The following is a 12421-nucleotide window of genomic DNA, read 5'->3' on the forward strand; positions in this document are numbered from 1 at the left end:
TAATACAAAGGTGTACACTACAGTCTTCAAAGACAAAGCAAAGCTGTCATTGCTGCACACGGAGGATTTTTTTGATGAGAACTCTTTGAAGTAATTTAATAAGTTCTGAATTTTTTTTTTTTAAATTGTAATAGTAATTTTTCACGTTATTAATGTCCTGACTATACATTGTGATCAGTTGAATGCCACTTTGGTGAATAAAAGTACCAATTTCTTGCCATAAGAGCAAAATCTGTACATTATTCCAAACTTTTGACCCCGTGTGTGTGTATGTATTAATGTATATATATATATATATATGACAGGTTTCATGAGAATCTCCCATTTTTAGAATTATTATCAAAGTATACCGTAAACTGAAACCAGTTTTTATATATATATATATATACATATACATATATATATATATATATACACACACACACACACACATACTGAAGAATAACAACAGTGTTTTGGCATTGTCTATGGTTTTCATGGTAAATTTTTGAATGGGATGTAATGTTCAAGGAGACACAAAAAAATGGACACATGAAAGAGTTACCTAACTTTATTAATTTCATTATTTTAAAACTAATATAAATCCCATGGATTATCATCCTGGGGCCATTAAGTCTATGAATGCATGGACTCCTGCCATTAAGTACAGCATTCCAACACTCCATTCAAAATTATTACAGTTTTTCTCAAAATTCGGCAATTAGAGTGGAAATACACAGCCTCAGTGCACTCATTCTCACATCACTCCTGTCTTTTGTCTCTCATGTGCAAGTATATGCAAGTTAGCTAGTTGAGATTAATATTAGTGTTAGGTTTTCACAGCAGCGTAAAAAAGAAGGGAAGAAAAAAAAAACAGTTTGCTGCACAGTTGCAGAACAAATGCATGTTAATGACAATATATGAGAAGGAATAATCAGCTAACAAGAGTCACTTTCTAATTTGTTGAGCGAGAGATAAATGAACACAGCTAGGAGAAATTAGCTGTCGCCCAGTACTCCAGATTTGCGGTTGCCATGTTTCTTCCCAACAGAAGTCAACATATTGAGCTTGTCTGAGGAATTACACTTTCTCAATTACCTAATCAAACCTCAATATACTATCAAAAACAACAATCAGAATACAGAGAGGTGACATTCATTTTTTTTCTATCTCTTTGAAAATACATTAGATTAAGTGTGTTACATGTGACAGCCGATTGAGGTGCTAAGAGGGGACTATTACAACACAACCATGTGAACGTTCAAGGAAGTGAAGTGTGCAGTTGGTTCTCATCAGGACTGGAGTTGAACTCATTTAAATTCTAGCAGTTTAAAATCTAATGAAAATAATTTATAATTCACAAGAAACATGTATTTTTGTTAAACTTCCTGAATTCAGTTAGTACAGATAACGAGCTGAAGTGAAATGGAACAGACTCCAGCCCCAGGTTCCCGTGCCGAGAGTGAATTTGTTTGAGGGTGAACACTGTTACAGCAGCTGATCTCTTAACCATGATCTTGTTTCCTATTTAAGGAATGTCTTGATTCACTTAAAAAAAAAATCTATTTCAGATCACATTGTCTAAAACAAAACTAATCAATATACTGATCAATAAATTGAGTCCTGCAATGTTTTAAAATGGAGGTTGACATTCTATTCCAGTAAAGCAAGGCATCAGGTATGTAAAAATGCTTCTTTACTAGAGCAGTAATCCTCATTTGCAAGTTCTCAGGCCTTTTGAGGCCTATTTTATTATATGTGCAAAGAAATGCATTGCAAGGAACCATGCAAAAATAAAATACAATAACAATTATGAAGACAAAAGCTACATAAACCTTTATAAATACAATACAATTCAAACCCCTTAATGAAGGTGATGTTATTTCTAGATGTACTGATACTACATGATAGCTGGCACGCTAGGCTCAATACTTTTTTTGTGTGTGTGTGTGTGTGGATTATTGTTTTTCTTTAATTTACCATAGTTGCGCAGGTATTTCATGCCATCTTTGGTTGAATGCGTTATTGACAAAAATTAAAAGGAAAACAACATATAAACGTCCGACAAAAGGGTTGCAAGAAAAATAGCATCAACTCTCTGGAGATAACTGAGCCTCGATGTCCACTCTGCAGATGGGGCATTTCTTGTTAGTGAGGAGCCATTGGTCCACACATAGTTGATGGAAGAGGTGCATACATGGAAGGCGCCTGCAAAACAACAAGCATTTTGTTAAGTGAAAAAAGAAATGCATCAAATTACTTGCTTTGCTTTTTTCAACAAAAAATGCTTCTAAAATGCCATAAAAACATACTGTAAGTTACAGAACTAAACCCCCCCCCCCCAATAAATAGCCTTTTTTGAAACCAAGCAGCCAAAATGACTCGGCCTCTACTTCCTCCACATTGTGATGTCACACTGTGGTAGGCATTTGCATCTGACCGCCTCCACAACAACACATCAACACCTACTTTACCTTATCACTTCAATAACCTAACCCTGTAGTGGTGAGCAGTGAGATGGCAAGGAGAGAGAGCAGGTCAGGCAAGACCAGAGAGATAATCATAACAGTGGGCATTTACGGTCAAGTCTTAAAGAAGCTCCACCAAAGCGTTTCCAACAGAGGGTGGATGTTTTACAAATATATTATATATAATATATTGTAAGTAAACCTCAAGGAACATATTAAAATAATAAAAAAAGGCATGACAAGACCCCTTTGATATAACTGAACACTGAGTAATTCACATGTTCCAGCAACAGAGGGCAGCAGAGAATATGAAGAGAAAGTATTCGTAACAATCGAGTGCCTTATCAGCTAATGGGTCATGTCTAGAAGGTATGCCTTGATCTGGCAAAGTCCCACGAGAGTCACATTTGCTACTACTAAGGTTAGGGTTTGTGGTATGGGGTGTAGGGTTTCTGTGGGACTCCAAATATACATCATATGAATGTCACATGCAACTCTCATGAGTTTTTGCAGATAGAGGGTTTTCTTTCTATACATGTCCATTATAATGTAACATATAAAAATCTAAACTGAATCCTTGAAAGAAAAAACAAAATGACAAAGAGGTGGTCTTCTTGAAGTTGTGAAGGTAATTATTCTCTAAAACTATTTGAAAAAGAGCAAGAATCAAGCAAAGTTAAAATTCTACAATCTCACACACAGCGATCTGAGAGTTTACCTGACATCCTCCCCTTCCTCCAGTATAGACAGACAAATGGTGCATTTCTCCTCTGTGTCTTCCTCTGCCCCCTCCTCTTCCTCTTGCTTACCATGCAGCTTCCTCTGTGCATATGAAAGAAGCAGAACAGACATTGAGTAGCATCACTGCACCTTAATCCTGATAAACTCCTTCCCCCAAATATAAATAGTTTATCTGAATGTTTTCAATTTGGTATTTCAATATCATGTGCTGCAGCTGATGTTGCCATTACAAAAAAAATAAGTACATGTAAAAAAAAAAAAATTAAAAATTATATATGTAACTAAATAAGAGCAGCATAACATGTTCAATAAGCATGCCATGTTACACAAACTTGAGATTGCTTCAACACATGTGAAAACATGGACAAGAACATAGTCTCTTTGCCATGAACATTGTGCTCATCATTTAAACAGCATGTCAAGCAGCAACAAAACCTTAACTTCAGACAACCCACATAATATATAAAAAAATAAAAATATTTGTTTTCAATGTGCTCCTCAACTACATTGGCCATTGTTGACTATTCCTGCCTCTATAAACATCTACAAAATATTTGAGCTAAAACATATTCTCCCAAACTATTTGTACACTTTTTTTCTCACCGAGTTTGAGGTTGAGTGCATATTTTTCCCAACAGATGCCCATGCTTCAGGTGCTAACTGTTCCTCAGTGTCTCTCTCCACCACCTTCTGTATCAGGGCGGCAGGGTTTTAGATTACTGTCATTCAAATATTTAATGCATTCTGACATCTGCATGGAACCTTTTCCTACATATCAGTGACATTTTAGCAATAAAGGACTTGATGAGGATTTGTGATGTATTTGATGACAATTGTTTTTAAATTACAGCTCCTGGTTGAGTTTTTTGTTTCTAACCGGAAGCTCCTGTATCATTTCCTCAGATAAAGTCTTTTTGAATACTGTCTGTCCATTATCACCAAACCAGACATTACACACTCCTTACCACCTCACACAACACACTGATGTTTGTATGTGAATGTGTTCTCACCTTTTTGTACTTGTGTGGGTAGGTGCACCTCTCTATGGTTCCCTGAGAGGCCCCTCGATTCACAGTCCCCAGTCGCTCTTCTAAATGCAGCAGATCCTGTTAAAACACATTACCTGTTACTAGTGCATTAAACAGTGGCTGCAACTGGTATTAATACAACTAATGGGATCAAAAAATTCAAGTATGTCCATACTGGGTTGGACAATTTACCAGTTAAAACAATATTTGTGCACAATGCATCAACCAGTAAAATGTATTGTAATGTCTGTGTATTGCAGTTATACAAAATACCATCGCATGCTAGGGAAAATGTGTTCCAATCACTTTACATTTAGAAAGTGAGGAAGAGCTTGTTAAGAAGCTGCATCCTCTGTGGTGTGAAAATGATGCTCTAAGTCCTGCTCCCCTTATTGCTGCTGACACCATCAAGCTTTCCTATCTGCGCCTATTCTGCCGCTATCTAACACGGAGAGCAAATTACCGCCTTAATACCTTTATCATCTGTGCATTTAGTAGTATATAGTTGCCAAAAGTTTCTTCCAGTATCAGTAATGGAAGGCTAAATCCAAACAGTGGAATTGGACAAACAAATATGTGATGTGATGGAGGGGTTTGCTCCACAATCAAAGCAAACAAAGCCATACATTTTGCTTGGATTGAAAAACAATGCTAAGCAGTGAATAATATTTTTTTAATAATGATCTTTTTTACTGATAATTGTTTCATTGCACTGCACATGACCATTCAAATAAAAAATAAATTCTTTAAATTAGTGAAAGGTCTACCATTAATTTGGACACTTTTTTTAAATCACTTTTCCATAAAAATGTGTATATTGTAATATATATTGTTAAATTTAAAAAAACATTTGGACTAATTATCAGTTTACTAAAAGAAATGCTAATCTTGAGGTCAGTGAGAGTAATGTCAGGATTGACTGACTGAATCATTTATCACAAAATTACAAGACAATATGATCCAGAACCAGTTTAATTTAAGGTATTTGTGCTGGGGGTTTTTTTGTTTGTTTTTTTCGGTTAAAATGATTTAAGTAAAGAAGCATCTTTTGATCACTAATGATTTCGGTCTCTGTGCTTTACCTCATAGGTGCGTCCAAAAGTCATTCTGGAGGAGATGTAGCGAATGTGTGGATATGTCACCTCAGACATGCCAGTGTGCTGAAGGAAACAGAGATACAGAGTAAGTGAGGGCACAGAGTATGAGAAAGAAACAGATAGAAAGAAAGATACACATGGAGAGATTGCTAAGCATTAACACATATAACCAGCTCAGTAAAAGACTCCCCAAAATTGGCCAGATTTATGAGAGGCATCAGACATTATTCACATGTTTGTGCATGCATTGTATGGTTCAAATATAATTTTAAACTTTCAAATACATCAAATTCAAATTCCACACTTGAAATGTCTAATGAGCCTCCATTATAACTTGCAATGCATAATTCATGCATCTGTACAAATCACTCCTGAAATAACAGATGTTACTGATAGGACGGCTTGGGGCTGCCACCATTAATCTGCGGCATACCTGAGAACAAATCAGGCCTTTTTTATTCATGCTAATGTATGCATATATTTCTGCTGCGAGCAGCTGATGGAGGGGAGAGGGGGACTCACCATCAGTTGGATGGGAAAATGGTGCAGTCTGGGTGGAGGATGATAGTGAGACAGATGGGGGTGCAGGTGCCCTGAAGGGTAGGGAGCTACAGTAACACCAGCCTCGATGCCCAGCTCCCTAAACAGCAAGAAGACCAAAATACAGCATATCACATACTGCAAACAATATAATGCTTCTTAATCCATTTGAACCATTCATTTAAAGACATTTTCTACTTTAAATGCACTCTACCATGTTGTCCTCTGGTCAGCCTGTCGAGGGTGCGAAGACATAGTTTGTGGGACGTGGATGTGATGTCCGTGACCGTAGTTAGGGTGCATTCTATGGGGATGTGGCGGAGGCCTCTCGTGTGCTCGCCTTGAAAGGAAAGAATATTTGTTAGAGAGATTGAGAGACATAACCCACAGACCTTGTACCATTTCTTAAGCTAATACTCTGGACTCTGTCATAGATTACTTAATTACATTAAGCACTAAAGCACACAGTTCCTCTGCAGCAGAGAGCCTCTTAATACATATTACTTTGAGATGAAGGGTAGGAGGTATGACCAAAATCTTATATCACAGTATGAGTAATGTTATATCATAGTTATGGTATATATCACAATATCGCTTCACATTATGTAAAACATGAGTTAAAAAACAAGACTCTAAAAAGTTAAACTAATAATTGTAAAATGATTCCAAACAGTTCAGATTCCATAATTCTGACTGGATGAGCCACATTTGAAGTCATTCTAAAATAGTCAATATATGAACATCTGAGACAGCACAACAATTTAATTATGGGGATGTCCCGATACCATTTTTTGGAGACACAGTACGAGTACAGATGCTTCCATTTTGATACTTGCTGATTCCAATACCTGTTTTTTGTTTTATTCTTTTGTAATGTTGCAGATTTCAAAACAATACTGTGAGACAGATGATTTGAGGACAGCATGTTTACAATGTTTTATCAACTGTTCCTTAAAATACATTATTAAAAGAAGTTATTTTACACTTTCTAATTGTAAAACACAAAAAATTTCACAGAAAAATAAAACATACAATAATAACAAATATGTAAAGGCAGTCTATCAATAAGGATTCTTTTGCAAAATTAAGGGGCAGGCTCTTTTTCATGAACAAAAGCATCTCTGCATGTTTTCATGTACGTTAGGGCCCAATTAAATCAGTTTGATTTTTTTCCAAAAATTTATTTTCTCAAATTGTTTTCAGTTTGATTTTTTTTCTAAATTTTGTTTAATTCGAGTTAATAAAATTTTATCATCAAAAGGGTAAAATGAATTAATTAAAGCTTTAATCAAAGGAAAATAGAACAATTAATGTTTAACATACAACTGCATTATTTTTACCATATGCAGTGCTTCTGTACAACATTGGAGTTCGTTTCTTTTTTTTTTTACAAATAAATACTGCACAACAGAGCATCACAGATGTGAGATATTGCTTAAGTACAATTATTATTGATTTATTATTATTATTATTAGTAGTAGTATTACAGTGAATATTACATAACTATACAGTAGTGATACTTGTTCTTTTTTTTTCTTCATTTCAATGGAGCTTTTATTTTGGCGGAAAACAGAGTAAAGCTCTTTTGGTTTGTTTGTTTTTGACAACAGCTTCACACCTCGGGAAAAGCAGGCCGCTACATGACCCAGTGTGATTATTAAACCGCACAAGGTTAATATGTAGTCTGTGCTCATGATGTGGTGTTTTCAGTGCATGAGCAGCTGGCTTCACACATTCACTTTGAAGTGCACTGCACATGCAGACTGAATATTTATTTCATTCAATAGCAGCCTTTGCAATTCAATAACCACACTAGGACATTCATATGTCAAATGGTATCATTTTTTGGTATCTGAGCATTTTTACGAGAACTAGCACAAGCACATGAATGCAGTACCGGACCCCACTCTGACACCAGGACATCCCTAATGAATTCTATAGTATTAATGAGTCATATTGTGTGATGTCCGTAAACAAATCAACTACACTTCACGTGGTGCCCAACAATCCATAATAACAAGTCCTTCCTCGCCTTGAGTCCCGCTCTGTATTTAAGAATCAATCCCCAAAGTACCATATTTTATCATCCCTCAATGACTCACGTTGGGTGCTGCATCATTCTGCGTCTCTGAACCTCCATCCTCTGAAGTAAATCGCACTGGTGGAGCAGAAGGGGCATGTGGTCCTGCAGTACCTGGTGCTCAGGGGGAAGATGCTGAGGCAGAGGGGCACTGGAGCCTTGCAGATGGTGGGCAGGGAGGGAGGGTGGTGGGGCAGGTGGCACAGAGTGGGCCGGGCCATGAGAAGGCAGTGGGGTGTGGAAGGGTAGGACAGGGTGTGGGATGACATAGTCGCCCTGTGGAGGAGGCTGTTGAGGGGGAGGGGCATTGCCGTGAGAGTGTGGGCAGGAAGTGGTGGACTGGTGATGCAGGGGGCGTGGCAGGGGGCCATCTGAAAGAGATAAAAAAAATGAAAATTTAAAAGGGCAGTACACCTTCCTGATTGGCACTAATACCATAAAAATCTAACAGAACTGTGCCACAAAATCAACTGATGGTCAGTGTAACATCTGGTTGGATGGAAAATGTGGCATAGGAATCGGGGGTTATCTGATCAATCTAGAACATGAGGACTGCAGGATGGTCAATCTGGTTACTACCCAGGAAATTTTGAATATCATGGAGAGGACGATTTTTTACTGATTGTCAAGTCTTTGACAGACAGAGGAGGTAATATGGAAGAAAGGAAATACAAAAAGACAGAGAGAGAGAGAGAGAGAGAGAGTGTGTGTACAAGACCAAAAGATTGAGGAGATAAATATTGAGAGAAAGGAAAAATGTGCAAACAGGTGCTCCAGTGAGCTGTGAGTGGCAATTACTCTTCTAAATTCAGCCCCACCAGGGAGCCCCGCCATGCTCATTTATATTCCGCACACCACTATTTTGAAGTGAATTGGCAATTAAGTAGGACTGCTGGGCACACTACCTGCAGCACTTAACACATTAAACCTCAGGTGTTTCATCTAATTACCATAAAGCAAATATATTAATACTTTGCTTGTCCAATCTGACTGTCTTTATTTTACCATCAAAGAGCAACTTGTACCTCATTTTTACATGTATTTATCAATTTGCTCTAGTCCACACTGAAAATCTAGGATTAAAAATCTAATATGAATCTGAAGCATGTAACCTTTTCAGTGTTAAAATACTTTTCCTTTCACAGCTTAATATCAAGAGACAACTAAGCCATTCACGCGTTAATTTTCTCAAAAGCTGTAAACACTGTCTCTGTGGTGCTACAAAATTCCTCTAACCCTACAGAACAACATTGACTCAACCAATGGTGTGAGTTGGGGGTGGGACTCTCTGTTTGTTTGATCACCACAGGACAGGGTGTGTATTCGGAAAGCTGTTCGAAAACTATGTTTATTTTTGCAGTTCTGTTCGGTGGCACAAATAGGATTAAGGATTGTGAAAAAAGTAAAACGAAGAAATATTTTGACTTCAAAATGAACAAGAAATATTTTTGTTAACACCTTTGTAAGAAAGTCTTTTTTACTGATAGATTGTAAAAGACACACAAGAGGCTTTTTGGAATTCTCAAATCATGCATGGATGCCAGCTCAAGTGCATGTTGTCATTAATGCAAAAGGGGGAAAATATTAAGATTTTTATTTTTCACTCAGATTGTTATGATAATATAATTTGTTATGGGAAAACAGTTTTTAATTAGTAAAATGAAAAATAAGTTTTTAATAAAGTGGACTTTCACCCCTACACCAATTTTGTACTAGATTTTTAATTATCATATTTAGATGAAATGGCGTACAGGGGGGATGGATGTAGTGCCTGCAGGAGGAAAGCTGAGCAGGTTGGGGCTGAGGTTGGGCCACTATGGCCGAGCTGAATGAGTCGACCACAGTCTGCTGGCTGGGTCCAGGTGCAGCCTGGGAACCGAAAGCAGGAGGCCGGGAGGCAGTGCCTGGACAGCAGGGGTCGAAGGCAGATGTGCCGTGGAACCCTGTGCTACTGGATCCACTGCTACGCACTGCATTGCTACTGAGATCCACCGGTAGAGTCTGCTGAGACAAAGCGAAACAGAGAAAGAAAAAGACAAAGAGAGAAGCAGCAGGAAGACAGAAAAGTTAATCAAGCAGCAACAGTTATGCATGTAAACAAATGTGTATGGCTGATAAACACTTTACTACATTTTTCATTTCAATTGGCTGAAGTTAGGGGTTGGGGTTTAAGTATTAGCAATTGTAAGCATGACCAAATATGAGCTGCATACCTCAAAACAGGCACACATTTAAAACATTATACTAATCCAAGAAAATACATGTATAAAACACAAACCAAACAGTAAAGTTTTTTTTAAAATCAGGGCATTCACCCCAAATCTAATCCTTTACATCCTTTGATGTATAAAACATGGCTGACATTACCTCATTTCACTAGCACCTCCTGTCTGTGCATATCTGATGACTAGCTAACAGCACTTACTCCTCATGGCCCACATCAAAGGCCACAGACTTTTGCCAAATGCATTCAGCATGGAAACAACATCCTTATCATGCAAAACACCCTGACAGACCAGTTCTGGGTGACCCCGTTACTTAACACTTAATTAACTTCCATACTCTTTTTCACACACATAATATAAATTCTCGTGCACAACACATACACAACTCTTCTCTGCTGCTAAATAATACAATTCAGCAGCCAAGACAATTAGCTCCGTGTGAATTATTCAACAACACTGAGGGGATGGTCTCAAACAAAAACCCCTGTGAAAAAGCTCAGCTCCACAAAAATATAATTTTTCATAAAGGTGCTTTGCATTTGCCTTTTCATTATAAAAACCTTAGGGTGTTTTAGCAATTTAAGATAGCATTCCAAATAAAAACATATACTATTCAACGCAAACCTTCGGTGATTTGGAAAACAGATGGCATTGCCAACAATGCAGACATTATGCTTTGCATAATCAAAATCTTTAGATTTTTTTTCTCAGCGTATAAAGGAAAAATACAGTGGTGGCTCAGCGGCTAAGGCTCTGGGTTACTGATCAGAAGGTCGGGGGTTCAAGCCCCAGCACTGCCAAGTTGCCACTGTTGGGCCCTTGAGCAAGGCCCTTGACCCTATCTGCTCCAGGGGCGCCGTATCATGGCTGACCCTGCACTCTGACCCCAGCTTAGCTGGGATATGTCAAAAAAAGAATTTCACTGTATATGTTCAAATGTATAATGTGTGATAAATAAATTTAATTAATTAATTAATTAAATTAATTAATAAAAAGACATTCAATAAATAGCACAATGCACAAAGTAGCCAAGAAAAATGAGAACTAAAATAATAACTTTCGGCATCAATGGCTAAAATGGGTTATAATATCCTTGTCTCTTTGACAACAATTACCAAAACATATTCCTTGAGAAGAGTCGTGCAGGTGTGAAAATACCTGGTCATGGTACTGGTTGCTGCTCACCCCTCCACAGGGGGCAGGCATGGCAGTGGGCCTCTCCAGATGGCAGCTAGACTCTGGGAAAGCCAGAGAAGAGGGGACCGGGGTGGCGTGGTGGTGGTGGTGGAAGTGGTGCGAGTGACTGTGGGCACCGGACTGCGGGGGGCTAGACTGCTGCGTCGTCCCTCCCTGTAGGCACCCTGAGTGTGTGTTCCCGAGAGAGAGGTGCCTTGAAGAGGCCCCACTGCAAGGGGAGTGCTGGGGACAACATGAGGGTAACCTGGGCATCGCGACACCCCCATTCTCACCAGACATACTCCTCCTGTTGCCATCTGATTGAGGGATAGAAGAATCTAAATGACTATCTATAGACAAGGCAATGTCGAGGCAAACAATGCCATTCTAACTTCGCATTTATAGCAGCATATAAATAGTACCTTCGGTGGCAGTGGTGTTGGTGGGTCCTGGGACTCCACTGTGGCTCAGAGCAGTAAGTGTGCTATCAGGGGCAGCCGCTGAGCAGCTACTGGAGGGACCTGGACCCTCCTGTGGCGATTCTGAGGTACACGCATTACGGGAAGAGGAAGAAGAGGAGGAAGAACTGACCAGCTGTGGGTGTGCGCTGTCAGATGTGGTTGGCACGACTGAGAGATCTGAAGATAAATTAACATCACACACACACACACACACACACACAGCGCGCGCACAGTAAGACTCCTGACTACTACTCAATGAGCCAGTGCTCAGTTGCAACAAAAACCCTTAGTAATACTTCTAAGGGTTTTTCAACTTTACTCCCCAAGTGGCCAATGAGGATAGCTACCCATTATTAACATTCCATTGTGAGTAATCCATCTGCTTTTCATAGCTGCAAATTAATTTCTAACTCCATCAAAAGAAATGCAAATGCAATCATATCTTTGCCTGCTCTGTTCCCTCCCCAACAGCTACAGGAAACAAAAAACAAAACAAAAAAGACACTATGAGTAAATCAAACTGAAACTTTGCAAATTAGTTTTTCTTTGACAAACCTTGAGATTAAGAAACATTTCACAGATTAATGGCATAACAATACATAGATTGAAATTCCTTATCCAGAATG

The 12421-nt window shown here is 38.4% G+C and overlaps 1 protein-coding gene across 8 annotated transcripts in view; it reads right to left on the bottom strand.

Moving 5' to 3' along the window:
- Positions 1-534: 534 nt before the first annotated feature.
- The window catches only part of LOC127438995 (E3 ubiquitin-protein ligase Arkadia-like), a 69023-nt gene continuing 57136 nt past the window's right edge, over positions 535-12421 (bottom strand). For 5 of the 8 annotated variants that reach the window (XM_051695005.1, XM_051695171.1, XM_051695092.1 and 2 more), the window contains 11 exons: positions 11757-11972; positions 11317-11651; positions 9685-9937; positions 7956-8304; positions 6068-6193; positions 5836-5953; positions 5299-5376; positions 4199-4294; positions 3792-3878; positions 3166-3269; positions 535-2187 (listed from right to left, as the gene is read on the bottom strand). In XM_051695005.1, coding sequence (XP_051550965.1) covers positions 2070-2187; positions 3166-3269; positions 3792-3878; positions 4199-4294; positions 5299-5376; positions 5836-5953; positions 6068-6193; positions 7956-8304; positions 9685-9937; positions 11317-11651; positions 11757-11972 — 1880 coding nt within the window. In that variant the 3' untranslated portion in view covers positions 535-2069. The remainder of the gene's footprint in view (positions 2188-3165; positions 3270-3791; positions 3879-4198; positions 4295-5298; positions 5377-5835; positions 5954-6067; positions 6194-7955; positions 8305-9684; positions 9938-11316; positions 11652-11756; positions 11973-12421) is intronic. The other 3 variants (XM_051695407.1, XM_051695577.1, XM_051695490.1) reach the window with 3 other exon arrangements.

Source organism: Myxocyprinus asiaticus, chromosome 1 (genome assembly GCF_019703515.2).
Source record: "Myxocyprinus asiaticus isolate MX2 ecotype Aquarium Trade chromosome 1, UBuf_Myxa_2, whole genome shotgun sequence".
NCBI classification, from domain to species: domain Eukaryota; kingdom Metazoa; phylum Chordata; class Actinopteri; order Cypriniformes; family Catostomidae; genus Myxocyprinus; species Myxocyprinus asiaticus.